We start from the raw sequence: 24,362 nt of genomic DNA, 5'->3' as shown, positions 1-24,362 counted from the left end.
CCTGGATAATAAGCCCAATCAGGCTTTTGAGGGCATGTGCTAAAATAAGTCCTCCCCTGAAAATAAGCCCGCCCCGAAAATATTGCAACACAGCAACAGCCATAAGGTGACCACGCTCGCTGCCTCCTGCACCTCAAAAATAATAAGACCTCCATGAAAATAAGATCAAGTGCTTATTTTCGTGACCCGACAAAAGCGCTAACGTCATAAGCGCACCGACAACACTGCGGCGCTAAAACCGCAATGTCAAAAGCGCGCCGACAACAGCGCGCCGACAACAGCGCGCCGACAGAAGCGCAATTTAATTTAAGTGTAAGATTTACATTTAGGTTTAGGGTTAGGGTTACGTTACAGCGCGCTTCTGTCGGCGCGCTTTTGTCGGCGCGCTTTAGGGCTAATTAGTCGCTCATTCATCGCGCGGTTTTGTCACCGCGCTTTAGACACCGCAGTTTAGTCAGGCACGCTTTTGTTGTGCACGCATTTGTGGTGGAACCCTTATTTTGGGGGGGTCAAAAGAAAATAAGACCCTGTCTAATTTTGGGGGAAACACAGTAAGTACATAACAACTTAAATAATTATTTATTTGCCTAAGAAATATAGAGTTGCAAGCTTTCAAACATTTTTATCTTGCCTTGTTGTGATAGATAAACATTCAAGCTGTTGTTTTATCAAAGCAATGTAATATTTTCCTGCACCCACTTAGCACCATCCCATTTCAATTTCATTTTTAGACAGCTTTCCTTCTATTTCAGCTATGTTTGCAGATTTCCTAAATGTCCTCTTTAAAAAAAAATAGTTTCTCTCACACAAATGTTACAGAAAAGCAAAAAGAAAAAGAAAAAGAAAAAGAAAAAAAAGACACGACAATTGAGCCCAAAATTTCCATTATTAAGCAAGACAGTTGCTAAGTGAGTTTTGCCCCATTTTACGACCTTTCTTCTTGCCACAGTTGCCAAGCAAACCACTGAAGTTGTTAAATTACTAACACAGTTGTTAAGTGGATCTGGCTTCCCCATTGACTTTCTTTGCCAGAAGGTTGTAAACATGTCCCAAGGACATTGCATCCAAATTTTGATCACGTGACTGTGGGGATGCTGCAATGGTTGTTCAGTGTGAAAAATCATCATTTCCTCCCGACCAGCTGGGACTCGGGAGGCAGAGAATAGATGGGGGCGGGGCCAGTCAGAGGTAGTATTTACCGGTTCTCCGAACTACTCAAAATTTCCTCTACCGGTTCTCCCGGACTGGTCAGAATCTGCTGAATGCCACCTCTGCTTTGCCCCAATTTTGGGTCTTTCACCTGCAAACTTCACCAATGGAAAGGCCTAAGCAGGAGCCGTAAGCATTTGGAAGTGTAGATTTAATACATTGTTCTGCTATGCCTATTATCCAATAGAGGATGTGTTTTTCTTTTCCTATCGAATGTCTGATATGGGTAATCTGCAAAGCCCAAGCAGAACATTTTACTGAAGGAAGAACAAAATAGGCATTTACCGGTGCAGTTTAACGGTTTAACTCCCACTAGAGACAAGTGTTCATCCAGAGCCCTTCTAGACTTTGTATTATGACGTTGTCATTTTCTACACCCCACTGTATAAAATGTGATTTAGGGATTTCTAAAACACACACATAGATAAAAAGGAAGACTTGACTGCAAAACGTAATTTCGGTAACAACATTTACAGATGTTATTTATGGAACTTTTTTCCAGGGAAATGAAGCATGGCTCAAAAAGACAGTTGCACCTGAATTACATTGCAACAAACTGTAGTCCTCGGTTTACAACATCAATTGAGACTGGAATTGTAGTCACTAATAGGCATTGTCATAAAGCACAATGTCACATGACTGCACAATTTATCAATACCAGTTGTGGCAGTCTCAGCTGCTGCCTTAGGCAAAGACCTCATATAACTAAGTCTTCTGACTTCCTGCTGGCTTCTCTGTTTAGTCTGCTTGAGGAAAGCCAGCAGAGAACATTGGGAATCATGATCACATGACTTGCTATGACATCATAATTGTGAGCCAGGTATTGAGTGCCTGGATTGTGATCATGTGACTATTGGGTAACTGTGAAGCCACAACTCATTCCTTCAGCATTGTCATAAGTTTGAATGGCCGCTAAGTGAGTGGTAATAACCCTAACCTAGAACCACTTGTTATATTATCAAATCCTTTATTAACAGAGTGAGAAAATGTCTTAATTGTATTTTGGTGGACTTAAGCTTCTGTGTTTAGTAAAAATATACTCGGAGAACTGTTGCAGCCTTTTGTGCTTAGTAGTATTGCTCCCATCTTGAAAAACGGCGATCATATTTCACATTGTTAGTTATTATGCTCAGCTATCTTAACTGTTATGGCTATTCCAGAGTCTGCACAATCAGAAAATTCTTATTGGAACACAGTCTGATTTCATTTGGGATTTGATGCCAAATTTTAAATTTAGGAATCCATGCCTCAATTACCACTGGAAATCGATGAAACTTTTCCCTTCCCATTTTGAAAAAAGATGATGATTTCCCCCCCAGATTTAATAATCTTAGCCAAATACAGTCACACATCAGACAAATAAATTTAGGTTTGTATATCTTTAAATTCGATACTATAACAGGAATTTCAGAACTGGACTGTCAGAAATCGTTTTAATATTTAATATTAATCATTATGTTCAGAGGCAGTAAAGCTCTGATTACCAGAAGCAGGGGATCAGCAAAAGACACTTAGCCCAGAAATATTCAGTAATCAACTGAAGAGATAAAATGATGGATTCTGAGATGCTTGTTTCTTTTAATAACCCCTTAAAGTATGTATACAGTACTATAGATTTCTGTTTCTTAAAAAACAGCACGCCATGATACTAAGCTGCTCAGAGTGCTATGCAAAGTATCTATTATGTATTCATAACTGTAGTCATTCATTACCCATGAAAGTTTAATCAAGTGATTGTACAGTTTTATGTAAGTGAACCATATCATGAGTTATCAAAGTTTTTAAAAAAATTCTGTGTAATGCCGTTTTAGCAGTACAGAGCTCATTTAAGAGTGTCACGTGAACTTTTTCTCATTAATAAATTATATTATAATTTTCCCACGGTATTTTATTAAAATGTACTTTTAAAAATATAAATATATTATCTTTACAGATTGCAAGCAAAGATGCTTTTGGAGAATACCCTCATTTTCCCAAGCAAGACATACAGCATGTCCTCAGTGCCCAAATTATGTTGATAAAATAGTGTGGGGGAAAAAGCAGACAGGAAGATTAGAATAATAATATTCATCAGAAGAACAAACAATTTGTTTTATAAATATTTTATCTCCTGTACATTATTGCATTGGGAGCCACAACTATATGCAGCCATCATTCTGTAAGGAAAGAAGTTTAGAAATGCAAACCAAATTGAAATATGTATATACATGAGCGTGAAGGGATATGTATGTATGAATAATAAATATGTCAGCTCATTATCTGATTGAACAATGTGCACAATCTCTTTAGTAAACATATAAATGATGAAATGTCTTTGAAGTGGATGTTTAGCAACGGGGCGGGGGGAAGAATAACTGAATGCAAAATAAATAAAATAAAAATTGTAAACAAGTCATCATCTTATTTATGGGATATATGGCTTTGTTACTTCTGAGTCCTTCTAAATAAAATGATACATTAAAGACATTAAATCTTCAAAAAGAAAGATTCAAGGCTGAGCTGTGCTTCTAAATATTTGCACTGCCACCAAAATGATTTGAAATCAAATGAGAGATAAATCCGCAGCGTTACACAAGATATACTCATACGAACTAAGGCCTAAACAAGACACGTATTAAAGGAACGGGAGTATATTAGGTAATAAGAAGTTGCAATCCACTACTGAAATGTTTTCAGCAAACTAAATAATGCCTTCATCCAGCTTTTGTGGCACACCAGAATCTACTCACCAGGATATGAACAAGTTAGCTTCCAGAGATCCATGTATACAATTCTGGTTTTTCAAGTCATACAGGAAAATATTCCACATTCCTTGCTTACAAATCATAATATCCAGTTAAAAGCGACCTATGAACCCTTGAATATATTTTGTGCACAATATATTTTTGTAAACCAGGTATCTGAGCTTTATTTAACCCCCTGCCCCCAATGGATTCTAGACTGCAATTCCTGCCAATGAGTTTTGTAACTTATTTTCTAAGGACGGAATCAAGCACGAGATCTTAAAAACACAAGTCTTGTAAAAAACAAAAAAAAGAAAGTGGAAATCTTGCTCTGGTCTTCTTTTGTCCTTGTTCCACGTGGCCAAAGTCATGCCTTGCTTATTCCCAGTTCAGTAGGGAGCAAAGAGGATAGATGCTGGAGTAGCTCGGAGAGGCCCATGTCCTGCCCTTAGGAGAGCTGTGGGTATTGCAGGAGCCTGAAAGAGAGCAGCGGAGGGTCGTGGTGGGAGAGTCAGAGCTGTGGATACTGCCGCAGCGGCGGCAGCAAGAGGAGAGGAGAGAAAGGCAGGTGCCAAAGGCTTCAGAATATCTTTTTGGAAGGCCAGCTTTGCCTACGGAACGAAGGGAAAGAAATACTGCTATGAAATGGTTGATCCCCTGGAGTTGTTCAGAAGGTCTCCTGACAAAGTTTTTGATTTCCTGCTCTTGTCCCTGCGCCTTTTTCCTTTCTCAATTTCAACACGGGAGGCTACAAACAGCTGCAGCATTTCCTATCCCTTCCAGGGTCACATTTAGCTGCTGGTGTTATCAGCAGTGGTTCCTGGATGAGGTTTGGGTTTTGCTGCATTCCATTAATGCAAGATAGGGACTCCTATGCTATATAATAGTTAAAATGATAATGAGAACAAGGTTAATCCACAGAGAGAACTATACCCCGAGCACTTGGGAAAGAATTGCACCCAGTGGTGGGATTCAGCCAGTTCGTACCTAACCAGTTGTTAACTTTCTAAGCAGCTCGGAGAACTGGTTGTTGGAAGAAATCTCATTTTGTCTTTTTCCACTTTCCAGGGCTAATCCTATAAGGAAGGCAGGAAGGAAACATTCTGGTATTGTTTCTAGCCTATTCTTTATTGCCCTGCCTACTGAAACTGCCTGTTATACGGTTAACCCTTATAACATTGTAACAGCTAAGGTGGAGCGCCCATTGACGTGAGTGATGTTGAGTTGTCGACACCCACCCAGTCACATGACCACCGAGCCCTGCCTACCCAGCTGGTCATTAGGGCAGAGAACCCGTTGTTAAATTATTTGAATCCCACCACTGATTGCACCTATTCCAATAAAGCACTGTCAGTTCCTCAGAAAAATAGTTGATGGTATAACATCTTGTGTTTGAAGAGAAAAGGGAAGGCGGTTTGGTTGTTTACTTGTAGATGTAAATTAGGTACTTATCTGGGGCTTATGCTGAAGCATGCCCCTATTGTGGTTTCAGCTTTTACACTGAGGCACTAATAAGCTAATAAAACCTGAAGTACTTCAATTTCATTTTTATAACGAAGGAGGCGTATTCATTTTTTGTTTGTTTTTAAAGGTCAGCTGAAATGTGCTGTACATTAAAATTGAAAATAAGTGTACCTTGAACACTCCTGATTTTTTTAAAAAAGAACTTTGCTTCCTGAAAAATAATTGCCACTGAATTTGGTGGAGATGCTACTTTTGGGGAATGCACACAAATCTCTTTTCTAGACATACTCGTGAATGTAGGGGATCAAAGCTTTTCAATAAGATAAGCACACCAAGCAATACTTACCGCTAGAATGTTTGGATTACGCTGTAATTTGTTATAAGGACTGTATTTCGGTTTTGTGGGTTTCCCTGCAACTTTGTCCTTGTGCCTTCTGCTAGAAATGTGCTGAAAAATCAATACAAATGTTCTGTTTAAAACTTATCAGTTGTATAGTCTCCAAGTAAATTTCTTTATTTATTTCAGAGGAAGGTAAGTCGACAAAAGCTCAGAAAGGTATTTCATAATGGATATAAAAAGTCTACACATCCCTGTTAAAATACTGGATTTTTGAGATGTAAAAAAAATCAGATTAAGATAAACCACTTCAGGATTTTTTCCACCTTTAATATAACATATAAGCTATACAATTCAATTGGAATCCAAACTGAACCCTTTTAAAGGGGAAAATAACAATAAAAAACATGCAACAATAATGTTGTTGCATAAGTGTTCACACCCTCTTAGATGAAGGGATGTGGCTGTGTTAAGAATTAACCAATCACATTCAACTTGGTGTTAAACAATACACACCTGCCATCTATTAAAGCGATTCTGATCAAACCCATATAAAGTGAAGCTGTGCTAGTAAGATTTTTCTGACATTTACTCAGTTGCCTTTTACAACCAAAGTCATGGTCTGCAAAGAGCTTTAAAAGCATCAAAGGGCTCCAAATGTTGGACAGTATCAATTGGGAGAAGGGTAAAAAAATTCCAAGGTATTGGATATACCATGGAACACAATGAAGACAGTCACCAACAAGTGGAGAAAATAGGGCACAACAGTGACATTACCAAAAATTGGAAGTTCCCTCAATATTGATGAAAAAACAAGAAGAAAACTGGTCCGAGAGGCAGCTATCTCCTTTATTCTTCATATGTTTGGGCTTGTGGGGTACAGTGGGAAGACGGGAGCATTTATGTACAAAAAACAACATTGGGTATCACCAGAAGAATATCACACTCACAGTGTAGTATGCTGGTGGTAGCATTATGCTTTTCTTTAGCTGAAACTGGACCTTTAGACAAGGTAGAGAGAATTGTGAATAGTTCCAAATATCAGTCAGATTTGGTATAAAACCTTCAGGCTTCTGGTAAAATGCTGAAGATGAAAAGGAATTTCAACATGACAATGATCCAAAATGTACCTCCAAATCAACAAAAGAATAGCTTCACCAGGAGAACAAAGTTTTGGAATGGTCCATTCAAAGCCCAGACCTGAAAATCTATAGCGTGATCTGAAAAGCGAAATATCGAAATATCATCTCAATCTGACAGATTTGGAGTGCTTTTGCAAGAAAGAGTTGGCAAAGTTTCCCAAGGCAAGAATGTACCATGCTAATGGGCTTCTACCCCAAAAGACTAAATGCTACCAGAAAATCAAAAAGTGCTGCAACAATGTATTAGTTTAAGGATATGCATGCTTATGCAACCATGTTATTGTAGGGGTTTTATTGTTATTTTTCCCTTAAAAGATTTCAGATTGTGTTTCAATTGAATTGTACAGCTTTATAACTTACATTAAAGATTACATTAAATTTGAAATGTTTTATTTTGATCTGATTTTTTTTACACCTCCAAAACCTGGTATTTTAAGAGGGCTGTGTAACTTTTTTTATATTCACTATACATACTGCATATACAGTATAATATCTGCAGAAACAGACAAATAATTCTAACATTAAAAAAGCACAAAAATTAACATTAAGTTCAAATATATATGAATCACAACTTTCCTTGATAACATTGAAATTTAAAAGATGAATTGTACAATAATAAGATGGCAAGATAAATAAGTAGGGAAGATGTGCTGGCAGCCATTGTGCAACAATGATAAATTCTTTCCAACAGAACTGGAAATAAAATTTATCACATTCATGGCCATCCATCTTACACAAGGTGGTGTACAACGAAACCAAAAATTAAAACATATTATTAAGCTACTTGAAAGTGAAATAATTAAACAAGAACAAGATCACCAGAGGGTTACAACTGGAATGTTGTCTGTGATGCTGCCAATCTGCAAAGTAAAGCAGTTGTTCATTTGTTGGTTTTCCTGGCGTGGAGAGACAGATTGCTGTCATTTGGAAAAGTAATTGTTCTACTCAGTAATAACATGGTTTCAAATGTTTTAACAATGCTGTTGACTATTAACAAATATTGTCTAAATATTTTCAGCATGATGACAAGGTTATATTTGAAGGCATAACCCTGAGTTGAGTTTAGTGCTAGAAGCTTGTAAGAGTAGAACATGGGATATTTTTGATCCCTTTTGATCAAGGGATTTACCCTGCACCAAATTAAATGGTGCTAATTAACAGAATAAGTATTTAAGCAGGTAAGACATACCTGCTTCAGCTGAATTTCTGAATTGACATGGACATCACAAATCTCACAATGAAAAGTTTTGTTCTGTAGTCCTGAACCGATAGTAGCTCCATGAGTCTTCAATCTGGATCCAGGCCGAGGATAAGATTTAATTGGACCAGCACCATTCCTAGCTTCCACCATTGTCTTGTGCTTGGAACCTGACAAGCGATTATTACAAAAGAATCAGAAAACTTTAATGAGGAAACAAACATTTTTAGTCATTAAAACATTTCTCTCTTTTCCTAGATGTTCTGTTAAATAAGTAAATATAAATTTTAAAAAATGGTTGATCTCAGTCCTTTTTATACAGTGTTCTTCAGGTTTTGGAAGTTTTCAAGACACTTCAGAACCCATTCACACAGCATTGAGACTGTTCAGGAACTCCCCGTCTCTACTGGCACTGATCAAAAAGATTATTGCAGGGTGCAATCTGAGTCAGTCACTCAGTCAGTCAGGAAACTTGGAAGACAAAACCTCTGGTCTCGGTGACTGACTCAGATTGGATCCTGCAACATTATTTTGGGACACATGTATTAGTCATAAACAGATTATTTATCACATCCTCTTATTTATTTATTTATTTATTTATTTATTTATTTATTTATTTATTTATTTATTTATTTATTTATTTATTAGACTTATATACCGCTTCATAGGGCTTTCAGCCCTCTCTAAGCGGTTTACAGATATATATTTTTTAGCAAATTGAGTCAGCAATTTGCCCCCACAGTCTGGGTCCTCATTTCACCCACCTCGGAAGGATGAAAGGCTGAGTCGACCTTGAGCCGGTGAGATTTGAACCGCTGAACTGCAGATCACAGTCAGCTGAAGTGGCCTGCAGTACTGCACCCTAACCACTGCGCCACCTCGGCTAATGACCAAATCATCCACAACTTTATATGTAAGAAATTCCTGATTCTTGAAAATTACACCCATTTTTCATCTTTTTAGAATGTTAAAAAAGGATTCTAGAAAGAAAAGATACTGTATTTTTACTGTATAAGACGGACCTAGATTTACAGGAGGAAAACAAGAAAAAAGTTTTTGGCCTCCACGCGTCACATTTTCACACTTCCAGGCCCCAGAAGCATTCTGCAGTGCCCTGCATGTCCCATTTTTGCCAAAATGGACCCTTTTTTGGCCTGCAGAATGCTTTTAGGGACCAAGGAGGGAAAAACTGGGGTGCGTGGAAGGTTCGGGAGCCCCCAAACGGCCCTATTTTTGGTGAAAATGGGACGTTCAAAGCACTGCAGAGTGCTTCTGTGGGCTGGGGAGGGCAGAAACGTGACTCGCAGAGGGTTTGGGAGGCCAAAAATAGGCCTGTATTCGGTCTATAAGATGCACTGAAATTTTCACCCACTTTTAAGGGGGGGGGGGAAATCTTATACTCCAAAAAATACTGTATTTTAAAGTGATAAAGTTATGCAGTAAAATGAGTTGCTCAACTTCTTTTTGAACTGATTCTTTTGATTTCCATGTTCTTATTTTATACATAAAGGAGAAATAATGAATCCCATTCCCTAATAGTACTAATGAGTACAAATTCATTTTTATTTTAGTCTTTGACATATCACTAACCATTCCCACAGATATTTAAAATTCTCCTTCCAGCATTCTTGCATATTAGTTTTTTCCTAAATATTTAATCACTTTTATTTTTAATGCCATTCACTCTGATTAGCTCTCTTCATCCACATTTAAAACAGTTCTTTAAAAATTTCTATCCAAATTACTCTGCATTTTGTACTTCTTCTACAGAGAAATAATCTTATGCTTTAAACCACGTATTTGAAGCAAGCAGATTTTTTACTGGGAGATGCTCTTAAGACAGTCATTATTATTAATTAACTTTGAACCTCCAAAGAGTCCAATCATTTTATGTACTCTCTCATCTTGTTTATACATATCCATTTGTGTCATCTGGCACACTTACTCCCAGATCACATTTATTCAGGATGCTGTTGCACAATTCTTTCACCAACGTCATGTCTAGTTTCTCCATTATTGCCATTCACTGGAGCATAATATGCAACTATCTCTAACCTATGGCTTCCTTCTTTCATATTCACCCACAAGAACTTTAATGATACTAATTCCAATTCATATTTTCCTATACTTTTTAGTTCACAGTTAATACTTTGATTTATAGTGCAAGTTACACCTTCCATTTTTCTGCATGTATTCAGCAATTCCATTCCACAAGATCAGATCAATTCCATTCCAATTTTCTTCCCCTTTTTTAGTTTTACACAAAATAACTATTTTTCTTTTTATATTTCATTGCTTCATGCATACTCTTTATAATTTACTCCTGTTAACATTTCAAGTTGCAATCTTCCATATGTCACCAAATGGGTCCAAAGATATAGACCTCTGCTATTCATCATGGCTTAGGACAATTAAGACCAAAGAAGTCTATTATCTATGGGCCCACTGCAAAAACATACTGCTTTCAAGTAAGATATGTTTGTGTGTGTGTGGGCGCTCTGCTTTTTAGCCTCAGGTTGCTTCACTCCCGTATGTTAGAAGTCATCTTACCTATGCAAGACAAGCTAGTCATGCAGATAACCCAAAGAGAAGGTTCCTAGCTTTTGTTGTATCTGTTAATGTACTGATTATGACAGTCAGTTTTGACATATCTCAGCCAATGGGCCACAGACACAAGCAAGGCCTGGTTTTGCCTAAAGCATATTTGCACTATTCTAAGCAAGCCAGGTTCCCTAATACTCCACTCCAAGTAACACTTTGTTGCTTGCATTCTACCAGTTAGGAGATACGTTTATGCAATATATTGAAATAGGCAGGGATGGGAAAACAATCGCTTTTCTCTTTTAAATCACTGTTCTAGCAGAAGATAAATTTTTCTGAAAGTTTTCAGAAAGTCAATTTCTAATACAGAGATCAATATCCTGTGTTTCTTTTACAACTTGAAGAAGTGCAAGGGTGATTCAGAAGGGACAAAGTTTTATTTTTCCAGTCACAAATTCTTTGCAGTTGAGCTTCCAAAGGAAAAATTAGCTACACACACAGAAGATTAGCCATTCGTGGTAAGCCTCCTAGTACAGGGGTCTCCAATCTTAGCAACTTTAAGACTGGTGGACTTCAACTCCCAAAATTCCTCAGCCAGCAAAGCTGAAGTCCACACGTCTTAAGAGTTGCCAAGGTTGGAGACTCTTGTATTAGTGTATGTTGCTTATCATTTCTGCTTTACTCCTTGTGTTGGAGGTAGCATTTTAAGATTCAGTGCAGTGTAAATAGTTATAGTGTAAGGACTAGGGGTGAAAAGATTCAGTGGTCCAATAGTCTCTTCTGTGCCGACCATGGAAGCTGAGTAACTTTCAGCCAATCACTAAGCACAATTTACCTCAGGGGTTTGTTGTATGGTAAGAATAACAGTATTATGTACATTGCCTTGAGCATCTAGAGAAAATTCAAAGCACAGATCTAGTATAAAAACAGAATTAAGCAAGTAGAATAGGAGCAAACTGTTGCTTGCTTGTTTGCTTTAGGAATCCTGTTTAGCATTCTAGTCCCAGCATTCTCTTTAACTCTAAAAATTTCTAAAATTAATTCCAGAACTGGAGTGTGTAGTTCCTTCAATCATTTTTATGTCTCTGTCATCTACTGATGCACAGTATGATTAATTAAAATTGAAACACTTAATTGATTTGCATATGTGCTTCTGTGTATTAACACAACACAAGCAGAAACTTGATGCAACCAGCATACATGATTTTTTATTTTTTAAATAAAAATAAAATGTCAAGAAATCCCAAATAATTGGGCAGGCAAGGGGGTAGTCTGCACACCCCCAGGCTACTGGCATGTAGCCTATAGGGCACAAGCTTGCATAGGGCAGGAGCAGCCCTCTTCTCTCTTTCGGTGCTCCCCTTCTCCTTATTTGCCCCCTTCCTCCTTTCCACCTCCCCACTCACCGGAATGCTGAGGTAGGATCAAATAACTTCTCAGAGAGCTCTAAACTGATTGCTTATATAATTATATAGTATAACTCTGCCTGTTCCTGAACTACCTTTTAATTTTGCAAAATATTATTCGAAGAAGAATCTAAATATATGATTATGAATTGTCCCTAGGTGAAAACCCCCTTCTTTGTTGATTCTTTTAGCAACATTACTTTTGATGAGCCAAGGTGGCGCAGTGGTTAAATGCAGCACTGCAGGCTACTGCTAGATCAGCAGGTCAGCGGTTCAAATCTCACCGGCTCAGGGTTGACTCAGCCTTCCATCCTTCCGAGGTGGGTAAAATGAGGACCCAGATTGTTGGGGGCAATATGCTGACTCTCTGTAAACCGCTTAGAGAGGCCTGAAAGGCCTATGAAGTGGTATATAAGTCTACTGCTATTGCTATTGCTTTTGGTCCTGATGTTAGCTAAATGGGACAAAGAGCAGGCTTGCATTTCTGTGTATTTCCCAACACTATAGCAAAGATAATTTTTAATTTTTGTGTTATACTATCTATTTATAATCCTGGATAAAAGAGTTGAGGCCAACTTTACAGCACGTAATTATAGTCATATATTATTTCTAGCCTTGCTTTTATATACTGAAATTATCAGCCACAAAGTTTAATCAAAACAGTCTCCTTTTGGGGGGGGGGGGCAATGCATTTCCTCCTATTGGATTGTGTGAGTGTAGCCATCTTGGCCAAAGTCATGGAGAAATATGTGAGAAAACGTTGGAAGATCAATAGTAGAGAATGATTACTGGCAAAGCTGGCAAGTAGAATACCAGCCAAGGTCTTTTCATTAACTACTGAATGGGGGCTTTAATAAGGTGGATCGCAACAGGTTCTCTTGAAATCTTAAGTACTGAGATGTGACCTGCAGAATCTCTTCCTTGTTTTAGGATGTAAAATACAGGGCTGAGAGAAACCATTTATCTGGACAACAAGGGCATTCATGGAAAATAGGTTTATTAAGCATGTAATAGTGTAACCAGATGAATAAGATCTTTAATAAAGAACAAAATTTATGCTTCCTGGGATGTCCAGAGGCAGGAAGCGAGTAATTGCCACAATATATTTTAAATAAAACATCCTTTCCTTTTCAAGAAAAAAAATGACCCGACAGACAAAACTTTACAGACGCTGCCTAAATTTTCTAAAACATACAGTTAGGCATTTAGTTAATTCTGGTAAAGACTCACCTGTGTTGTGTGCTTCTAGCTGAGATAAAGAATTCACAGCCACTTTGCATAATGAACAATACAGTAATTTTTTGGCTTTCTCCTCTTCGGATTCAGAAATGGCAATTGTAGTCCCATTTGTGCTCTTGGAAGAAACTGGCCACAAAGGTGTGGTTATTGTAGCTGTTGCTACTGCTGCTGCTGCTGCTGCACTGGCAGACTCAGATATAAAGGTGATTGTTTCAGCCCTTGAAAGTTGACTAGAGTCATTAGTTTTCAGAATTGCCCTGTCTTAAAAAGGAGGAGAGAAAGAATGAATAGGACTGACAATTCTAGCAATAGCATTCCAGCAATTCCTCGAAGCAGCCTTCCTCAATCTACAGCCCTCATAATGTATTGATGCTATAATTCCCAGAAACCCCAACTTGTGAAAGGTTACACACTGTCTGGAAATTCTTGCCCCAATACACCCGGAAGGCATGAGACTGACAAAGGCTAATTTCTGACATCTTTCACAGCAATTTCTTTAAGAGGAAAATCTTATATTAATCAGAGTTTGATGGAACTCATCTTAGAAAATCTCAAGTAGCTCATGAAGAAAAAAAATGATATACCTAAATTATCAATGCCCATATTCTTAAAATAATAATTTCAGCTTTTTTGATTCAGCTACAGCTATATGAAGAAAAGCACATGTAAAATAGTTGTATTGGACAGAATAGACCTTTCTGCTTGCCTTATACGGGGTGGAATATTCTAAAACGTACTAGTAATGTGAGAATGAGCCAAACTGAAACAAAAATTAACAATTGAACTATAGACCATATGCTAGAAATCCTTCCACTTGTGTTTGACCTTAGGTGGATGGGCGTGGCCAGAGTGGACATGGCTGTTTTTGCTGGCAGAGGGCTGTAGGAGACCGTCGCAGCCGAAAACGGACCTCCGTTTTTGCCTGCTGAGGCACCAGTCCTTTGCTGTTTCCAGGGTGGCCCCGTGGGCAAGATCTAAGCACCCCATGGGTTGGATTCAGCCCGTGGGCCTTGAGTTTGACACCCCTGCATTAGACTGTCCGCTTTCGTTGCATATTTTCTCAGCTATTCTAAGACTGTTTCTTACATGAAATTTTACAAAATTAAAAATTATTATCCAAAACTTACATGTAAAACTAAAGCCTTGAACAAAACAGGGATTCTTTTTTTTTAAAAAAATAATAATTTTGAACATATATACACAATAACAAAGACACACACTACATTTATACATCACACCGGAACTTCACATTCCTTCTTGTAGCAGCTATCAGTCCGTACATCTTTACATACACTATTTTCCCTCTCAATACATTTCTGTTCAGTTTCACATTTTTAACCCTCTTATTTCATTCCCTTTCACTTATCCATCTATATTTGGCTATTTACATTGAGTAGGCTTTGCTATTCTTCTACTAGTATGACATTTTTCCTAAATTTGTAACTCTTATCTTTCTTAGACTATTATCGCTAATTTCTGTTTCCATCCACCAACCAACTGTACCATTTTTCCCATGTTAAATAATGCTCTGTCTCTTCCTTTCCTTGGATTTCTTTGGTTAGTTTGTCCATCTCAGGGCTTCTTGAGATATGAGTTAAGAAACATCTTCAAAGAAAATATATTGTGTTCCTCAAAGGAGATGGATTACATTGATCTTCTGGGGGAAAAGAGAACTGCCCCAAGAATTGCAAACCGCCCCCCACCCCAAGTTAACATTGGCATGCTAGCAGGTCTGTCTAGGGCTTCCCCATCACAGGAGGGCTTTGCCTTGTGGTGTTAATTCCGGCCCATGGGAAAACTTGGTTCTTTGAAATGTGACTCCATTCACAAGGATTCAACTCAGCTTATGTCATGAGCCAAGGGAATGTGCCTGTATGGAGCCAGCTGTTTCCAACAGGATATGCTCGCCTAAAGAAGGCCAGGCAAAAATGGGCACAGATGTAATTTCATTGTAATTCCTAAGAGCAATACAGCCTGGATACCACATGGCCTTTCTGCTTTACACTGATTGCCAGTTTATTTTGGAAGAGATAAAAAATGGACAAGCTGCTTCTAGATGAGTTACTTCTTCCAAGTGACTCGGCCCAAGTCACTGAGGGCTTTAAATTGAATAAAGACTTAAAACCACTTGGGCCGGTTAACTTGAAATAACTTCTCCAGGATGGCTGTTTCCTCCACTGAAGTTCTTTGTCTAAGGATTTTGTCTTAATGGCAGTATAGAAGCCAGGTCTGCTTTAAAGCTGCATCAGTTCTTCAGAATTTGTTTCCTTGATAAGAGGCCTAACTTAGCTTTGTCTTTTTTAAATGGCCTTGTTATACACACAGACACACACGGACTCACACCCTAAATATTCTTAAATGAAGCAGCATTAGATTTCTTTTACCTTGGATTTAGCTGGCTGCATACAGCCTGACTTCTCTCTTTTAAGGAAAGTGATATTACTCAAAGTATATAAGAAAAGTACCATAAGAAGCAATAAATAGAAGAAATTAAAGACAGAGGATCAGAGAAAGGGAGATCTAACTAAATCTCTTTACACCCACACCATTCCTTTCTCTCCTTGCAAAACATCATTTCCACACATGGAATTCCATGCACCAATTCACATACTGCATTTGTTATTCAAATTTATTTCCCTCTTCTTGAAGATATTATCAGCCTCATCCAACCATGACTTCTCAGTTTTCTCTCTTCTTTCAACCCTTTCATTCTTAATGTAATTATTGTGTGATTTGATCTTCATTAATTCTCTGCATATTCTATGTGTATGATCAAACAACCTCAATGTACTTCTTTCATACTAGTTGCTAACTTCTAGATTCTTATTAACTCAGCACCCTTTAATTCTTAACCCCCTCTCTTCTTGTTTCATCAAACACATTGTAAAGTATCCCATTTCCATTGCATCCAACATGCTGCTATGCTTCTGACATATCCAGCTCTCAGATTCATACAATAAAGAGTGTATAAACATCCTTATACATAGCCAGTTGTTTCTTTTTGACAAAGATTTATTCCTTGCAAAAGAACAATGTGCTACTCATTATCTTCCTATCCAAATTTGCACCTACAACTTTAATAAATTATCTTAAAATTTATCCTTGCATTTTTCCATTTTTCATAAACTGCCTATTAAAATGCCCACCCTAATAATTTCTTCCTTTTTTGCCATATACTGTATGTATTTCCTACTGTTCACATTACATGTTTATTTAAATTATGTATGTACAATTACTTTGATGTTTGATGCATTGGTTTTTACACCCATGCTCCTCATTGCAATATAAAATCCAATCTAATATTCACTGTAAATAATTCAGATCCTCAACCAACAAAGCACTTTTTGAATACAAAGATCTGCACATATTAATATCTCCAATCAAAACACCTCTGTGGTCAATTGTGTCTTATTCCACATCCTTTTAGTCCCATACTTAATTTACTTATGCAGTATAGATGCCTATCACATTCAGTAGCCAATGTAAACACTCTATTTGTTGCATAATTCCACCCTCTTCATTTTATCATATGCTTTTTCTAAATCAATAAGCATATTGTAAACTTACTTTCCCACCTTTCTCAGCAACATGTCGAAGAGCAAAAATCTACTCTGCATGCCCCCTGCTGAGCAAAAAGTCATATTGCACTTTTGAGATTTTGCTCTTTATCCCTTCCATATACCTTTTTGATGAGAATTCTACTGAGCACTTCTCAGATACACTTAACAAACTAATCTCCATTTACCTTTGCTACTTTTTCTTTGAATACGTGAACAATAATATTTTTACAATCATCAGGCAAAGATGTGGTCTTCATAGGTTAAACAAATTGTGTAGCTATTTCATAAGTAAATCACCTCCATATTTGTATACTTCTATGGTTGTATTATCTGCACCTACATTATGACCAATTTTGAATGTTCTCATTTAAGTTTTTATAGCTTTACATTATTATTTTTCTTGAACATCTGAATCTAGACGGGCAAGAGTCATTGAGGGCCGCATCAGTGTTGTGTTCAACCTTGGGGGGCTGGGATGGGCCAGATCAATGTCACTCGTGTCGGTGGCACCTGTGGTAGCCCGAGTGCTCTGCTCCCTAGCTCCATTTTTGTCTGCGATGGCCTCCTGCAACCTGTGCCAGCAAAAATGGAGCTTGGGAGGGCCGAGGCCAAGGTACCGTGGGCCAGTCCTTTGCTGTTTTCAGAGTGGCCCTGTGGGCCAGATCTAAGCACCCCATGGGACGAATCTGACCCATGGGCATTGAGTTTGACACCCATAGTCCAGATGTTCCACTTCTTTCAGAGCTCTCTGTCATTACAATCCCACCATATTCTCAACAGCTTTCTTGGGGAAGAAGGGGAGGTTAAAAATAGGGTTATAACTCCAACTGTGTTGGATGTAGGATTGCTTCTTTAAATGGGAATAGATTAAAAAGTTGCTGGAACTTTCCTCTTTTTCAAGGTGGTATCAAATAAAGTCTGGATCAAGCCTTTAATTTTTGTTCCTTGTCTACTTTTACTAGCCAAAAGGGATAGGGATCAAATTCACAAGCAACAGAGCTCACATTACAGAATATTCTGTCTACTTCCTTGAGTTCCACAAGCTCACAACCCAAACAACAGTACCAGGCATTTTGTTTCCCCATGTAGAGTGAATATCAGCAAATTTATTCATTAAATGATTGATCAAACAATCACATGCTGCTGATTTGATTGGTTTTCTGCCTCACCTTCACCTCCTGGCCCATTCTCTACCCTTACTACATTGCCTGGAATCCAGTAAGGGTGAAAAAGATCTCCTCACCATCCTTATCATTTCCCTAACATCTGTGCCACTCAAATATTTCAGGAAAATAATGACAAAGGCAATGTGATGTCACAAGGGAAATTCTGTCGCTTACATACTTTTATGAGACATCATGATGCAAGGACAAAGAGTAGTTTACATTCTGACATATATTGTGTCATTTGCTTTCTTATCCCACTGTAGGAACCTTTGTTCTCAATTACGCTATGTAAATTGGCTCTATTTTTACCAGAGATGTTTGATCTCTGAATCATTTACAGAGTCCCTATTTACATAATGTGGCAAGGCACACCGTAACAAAGTTTGGTTTACCTTTACCTGGTACTATGGTTAAGTCTCTTGATTAATGCTATGGAAATGCAAAACTACAAAAACAATTTCAAGCATCTAACATGGCTGATTGAAACATGTAAGTTTGTTCTGGATATGGAACAAGATATAGATAAAATACTGTTGCTCTGAGCAGAAGTGTCTTTTAAAGATCAGAGGGATTTATAAAAGAATGGGGGAAAGAGATAACTATTGGTGATGGAAGCTGAGGAGAAGGAAAGTTTGGAAGATAAGGGAGCATGTCAATGTGATATGCCATGATAGGACACCGGCAGTGGTGGCCAAGGGGAGGAATAGCAATAGCAATAGCAGTTAGACTTATATACCCCTTCATAGGGCTTTCAGCCCTCTCTAAGCGGTTTACACAGTCAGCATATTGCCCCCAACAACAATCCGGGTCCTCATTTTACCCACCTCGGAAGGATGGAAGGCTGAGTCAACCCTGAGCCGGTGAGATTTGAACAGCCGAACTGCAGAACTGCAGTCAGCTGAAGTAGCCTGCAGGGCTGCATTTAACCACTGCGCCACCTCGGCTCTTGGAAGGGCAATGGAAAAGAAGGCACTAGGAATATTGGCTCTGCCTCTCTGGGAACTGTTTAGAAGAGGAGAATAAAAATGATGCACACCAGTCTTGATCTACTCATCCAGTATCAGAATGATCCAGAAATCATTCTGAGGTTTCTTTTTGCTTGTTTTTTTTCCCTTTCTTCCCCCCAGCTAAAACCTGGAACAATAACAAAAATGTTCTGGACTGATAGCAACAAGAACGAACCTGGCAGCATATTTTCTCTTTGAAAAGAGAAACTTTGCTGGTGAGTATATTAGATTGAGAGATCAAAATCAGACAATATATTGCAGTGACAAAATTGACACAACAGAAGCTTCATTAATTGAAGCAGGAACAGCTTCCTTATATACCACACATTATACAGCAAGACAAATTTAGACATTTGAAATATGGTTTATCAGAAATAAATAGAAACCAACAACAATAATTAATGTTCAATGTAAAGCATGAATATAAAAATTATGGTTAGTAAAAAAAATAACTAGGTTAACCTAGAAATAATTAATTTGTTCCAAATTATTATCTTTTATATTCTATTATTTAAGAATAAAATATTTTAAAAAATGTTCTGGGCTTTGTTCCTGCTGAATAGAAATATTTACAGAGTTTATCGAACACATGTTAGCTTTGGGATGAAAACAAAACACATTTTCCATTTTGTGTACCTTATTAGTTAACAGCAAACATATGTTAGCATGATATGCAAATACACTTTCAGTGGTAGAATCCAATTAATTAAGCTTGATTACAATGCCAGGGACAATGATCTTACAGGTATATCTGCTATAAATGTAATAGATTGGTATTTCTACTACAGCAGTAAATGAAAATGGTTGCTCTCTGCAAATTGGACTCTTTCATATTCATACGTTATAGTCACATCTAATCTATAGTTCCATATTTTTCGTATGATAAGACGCACCAAGATTTTGAAGAGGTAAATTTTTAAAAAGGTTTTTGCCCTCTCCAGCCCCCAGGAGCACTCTGCAGGTCTCCCAAACCCTCTGCATGTCCTGTTTTTTGTGAAAAATGGGATATGCAGAGAGTTCGGGAGGCCTGCAAAGTGCTCCTGGGGGCTGGGGAGGGCAAAAATGAGCAAAAAACAGCCTTTTTTGGGTAAAATGGGAATTTTGTTTGCAAAAACCGGGTCATGCAGAGAGTTTGGAAGGCCTGCAGAATGCTCCCAGGGGCTTGGGAAGGCAAAAACACCCCAATTTTTGTGAAAAACGGGCTCATTTTCACTTCTTTTGGCCCTCCCCAGTACACAGGAGTACTCTACATGTGCAGAAGTACCGTATTTATCGGCGTATAACATGCAGTTTTAAAACTAAAATTGCAAGCTTAAACCCTGCCTGCGTGTTATACGCCGATACTGCGTGTTATACGCCGGGTCCCAAACTGCCTGCTCCAGCTGATTCACCGGCGCCCATGATACTCATAGAAGTGCAGCATCCATTTCATGGCAGCGTCGGCGGCTCTCCAGCTACCCTGCCTGATATAACCCCTACCTTGCAGCAGTGGCGGCAGCTCTCCAGCCACCTGCTGTTCGCTTTAACCCCATCATTGAACAAGCGGCGGCTGGAGAGCCGCCCGCTGCCTGATTTAACCCCATCCTAGCAGCAGCGGCTCGCAGCGGCCAGAGAGCCGCCCGCTGCCTGTATTTTTTCTCCATCATTGCGGGTGCTTACCTTCCCGCCCGCCTGCTCTCTGGTCCCAAGTGTACGCGCCGGCATTCTCCCAATCAGCTGTGAGTCCGCAGCCACCCACGCTGCTGTTACTTCTGCCGTACTTCTGACGAGTGACGTCCCTGACGTTACGCTGAGGACGTTACTCGTCAGCGCAATTAAAGGGGGAAATGAACCGCATGTCTGACGGTAACTTTTATTGTTTAAACAGCCATAGGTAAAATACTGTATATCCCTGATGGAATCAAGACAGAAGCGTTCAGCATATACAGCTGCTTTCAAGTTAAAAGTTGTAGAATATGCCAAGCAACATGGGAATAGGGCTGCAGCAAGGCATTTTGGAGAGCCACCAACAGAATGCACAATACGAGAGTGGCGAAAAAATGTCGAAAAAATCAAGATGTTACCAAAATCAAAATGTGCTTTGCGCAGTGGCATAACGAAATGGCCACAACTAGAAAGTAAAGTGAAGGAATTCGTCCTGAACCAAAGAAAAGCAGGCATTGCTTTATCAACAAAAATGCTGACTTTTGAAGCTGTGAAAATCAGCAAAGAGCTGCAAATCCAGGATTTTAAAGGGACAACGTCATGGTGCCAAAGATTTATGAAGAGGCATGACCTTCGGATGCGAACAAGAACAAGGATTGCCCAGCGTATGCCAGATGATTATGAGGAAAAGATAATACATTTTCATAGATTTATTATCAATGCAAGAAAAAGACAAAATTTTGAAATGGGTCAAATCGGCAACATGGACGAAGTTCCCCTCACTTTCGATGTTCCTTCAAATAAAACTGTGGATTCAAAAGGTACTAAAACAGTAACAATTAAAACTTCAGGGCATGAAAAAAATCGTTACACTCTTGTTCTTGCCTGCACTGCAGATGGAAATAAGCTGCCTCCATTGGTAATTTTTAAAAGAAAAACGTTACCAAAGGAGAGAATTCCTAGTGGCGTACAAGTGCATGTTCATCCAAAAGGATGGATAGATGAAGAAGGCATGAAGCTTTGGATTAAAAATGTGTGGGGGAAGCGCCCAGGTGCTTTGTTAAAGAAGCCATGCTTATTGGTATTGGACGCATTTAGATCTCATCTTACAGAAAGAACAAAGGCGGAGTTTCAAAAGTTCAAAACTGATATAGCAGTTATTCCAGGCGGACTGACCTCACAATTACAGCCATTAGATGTTTGCATTAACAAGCCCTTCAAAGCTTTTATGCGTGAAGAGTGGAATAAATACATGTGTGATGAAACTCAACATGAAGTTACAAATTCTGGGCGAATGAAAAGACCTAGCATTTCAAAAGTGTGTCAGTGGGTGAAAACATCATGGGACGCAGTCAAAGAAGATATTGTTATCAACTCTTTTAAGAAATGTGGCATAAGCAATGCTTTGGATGGGGAAGAAGACGAACTGATCTATGAAGACAGTGAAAGCAGTGAAAGCAGTGCTCAGTTTGATTTTGAGGATACAAGTGAAGATGAGGAAGAGTTTTTTGGTTTTCCAAAAAGCAGTGATTCTGATTAAGTTTTTTTGCTCAAAGAGGTGTTTTTTCATTTCATATTTGCCTTTTAAGAGGAGTTAATGTTATAATTCATGTTCTAATGTTATAAATTTTAATCCAACATTAAGTTCCGAGCTTCCAAGTCATTTATTTTTAATGAAAAAAAATTTTACTCAAATTTTTGTGTTAAAATGGGGGATGCGTGTTATACGCCGGTGCGTGTTATACGCCGATAAATACGGTAATTGGATAAATATCTAAAGTTATAATCAAGACTACATATTCTCCAATATCAAAGGCACTTTATCTCTCCGTATCTGTTTTAGGGAACCATATGTAGAATGCAACTGCTCTCCTGTTGTCAGGTTTCTCTGTAAGCTGAAATAGAAACAGATAAACAGCCTTTAAATGAAACCAAATTTATCCTTAAGTAAGTGTTTTGATCAAAAGCTACAAACCCATTAAGAAATAATTCTAGTTACTGCAGTATAACAAATGCAAACCCCATTTACACTGAACTCAAAGTTCAAAGATACAGATTTACATTGGGACATACTGTTGCCTAAGAAAATAATCTAGCAAGGAGGGAAAGGAGTTTAAAAGGTAAAGGTTCCCCTTGCACATGTGTGCTAGTTGTTCCGACTCTAGGAGGCGGTGCTCATCTCCGTTTCAAAGCCAAAGAGCCAGCGCTGTCCGAAGACGTCTCCGTGGTCATGTGCCTGGCATGGCTAAACGCCGAAGGCAAACAGAATGCTGTTACCTTCCCACCAAAGGTGTTTCCTATTTTTCTACTTGCATTTTTACATGCTTTCGAACTGCTAGGTTGGCAGAAGGTTGGGACAAGTAACGGGAGCTCACCCCCTTACGTGATGCTAGGGATTCAAACCGCCAAACTGCCAACCTTTCTGATCGACAAGCTCAGCATCTTACTCACTTAGTCCCTGCGTCCCTTTTTAGATTCAGTCAAATATGTTTATGTTCAGTCAGATATGGATTTTTGCATTAACATGTTGTTATTCACATGACAAAATGATAGAAAAGGATGTAACTGGCCTCTCAGGTATTTTTGGATCAGATTATACTGTACTTTTCAAGAAGCATATCTTGTCACATACAGTATTTTAGTATATGAGATCAAGTGACATGACATCAAGAACTCTTCCACCCATTTGCTGATTCGATTTGCCAAGATTTTCAAGGAACAGTTGTATATACAGCACAGAAAGTGCTAATGAACCTGCTATTTCTTCCTGTATTTATAAACTGCAGTCTTGAGGGTCTTTTACAATCTTTTTAGCTTTCCTTTGAAATAAAAAGAAGTTCTATTTGACATTTCTATTAGAGCAGTAAATTAAAATGGTTACTCTCTGCAACTTGAACTCTTTCATACTCGTACTTTGTAATCTGTGGTCAATGGTATTTTTTTTCCGTCTATTATTATTATTATACAATTGTATCACAGCGGCCAGTTGTTTCGCCGGATTTGGCATTGGTTACTAGTCGGGCCCCACCCAGGGGCCTAGGACGTCGTAACGTATTTTCGTAATATGTGTGCAGGTCCAAGCAGTGCGGCTTTTTGCATTTGACTGATGGTGATTTTGTCAATTTTTAATTGTTTTAAATGTAATTCCAGTGCTTTTGGAATAGCACCCAGTGTGCCAATTACCACTGGAATTACCACTGCTGGTTTGTGCCATAGTCGTTGAATTTCGATTTTCAAGTCCTGGTATTTTGCGATTTTTTTATGTTCCTTCTCGGCGACCCTGCTATCACCTGGTATTGCGATGTCTATGATTGTGACCTTATTTTTCTCAACCAGTGTGATGTCTGGTGTATTATGCACCAGTATTTTGTCGGTTTGTATGCGAAAATCCCACAAGATCTTGACCATCTGATTTTCGGTGACTTTTTCAGGCTGATGTTCCCACCAGTTTGTTGCTGTTTTAATATTATAATTTTTGCACAAATTCCAATGGATCATTTGTGCTACTGAATTGTGCCGCAATTTATAATCAGTCTGCGCGATTTTTTTTACAGCAGCTGAGTATGTGATCAACAGTTTCATCAGCTTCTTTGCAAAGTCTGCATTTGGCATCATCAGAGGATTTTTCGATTTTGGCCTTAATGGCATTTGTGCGGATAGCTTGTTCTTGCGCAGCCAGGATTAGTGACTCTGTTTCTTTCTTTAATGTACCTGTTGTTAACCATA

At 38.4% G+C, this 24,362-nt stretch overlaps 1 protein-coding gene across 1 annotated transcript in view; it reads right to left on the bottom strand.

Moving 5' to 3' along the window:
- Positions 1 to 3,295: 3,295 nt before the first annotated feature.
- ZNF385B (zinc finger protein 385B) overlaps positions 3,296 to 24,362 on the bottom strand; it is a 239,539-nt gene continuing 218,472 nt past the window's right edge. The window contains exons 7-10 of the mRNA XM_032211549.1: positions 13,251 to 13,520; positions 8,065 to 8,243; positions 5,743 to 5,844; positions 3,296 to 4,543 (exon numbers count right to left, since the gene is read on the bottom strand). Coding sequence (XP_032067440.1) covers positions 4,322 to 4,543; positions 5,743 to 5,844; positions 8,065 to 8,243; positions 13,251 to 13,520 — 773 coding nt within the window. The 3' untranslated portion in view covers positions 3,296 to 4,321. The remainder of the gene's footprint in view (positions 4,544 to 5,742; positions 5,845 to 8,064; positions 8,244 to 13,250; positions 13,521 to 24,362) is intronic.

The sequence above is a fragment of the Thamnophis elegans genome, chromosome 1, assembly GCF_009769535.1.
Source record: "Thamnophis elegans isolate rThaEle1 chromosome 1, rThaEle1.pri, whole genome shotgun sequence".
NCBI lineage: Eukaryota > Metazoa > Chordata > Lepidosauria > Squamata > Colubridae > Thamnophis > Thamnophis elegans.
Note: the sequence above shows the minus strand (reverse complement) of the source record. Positions and strands in the feature narration are given on the sequence as shown.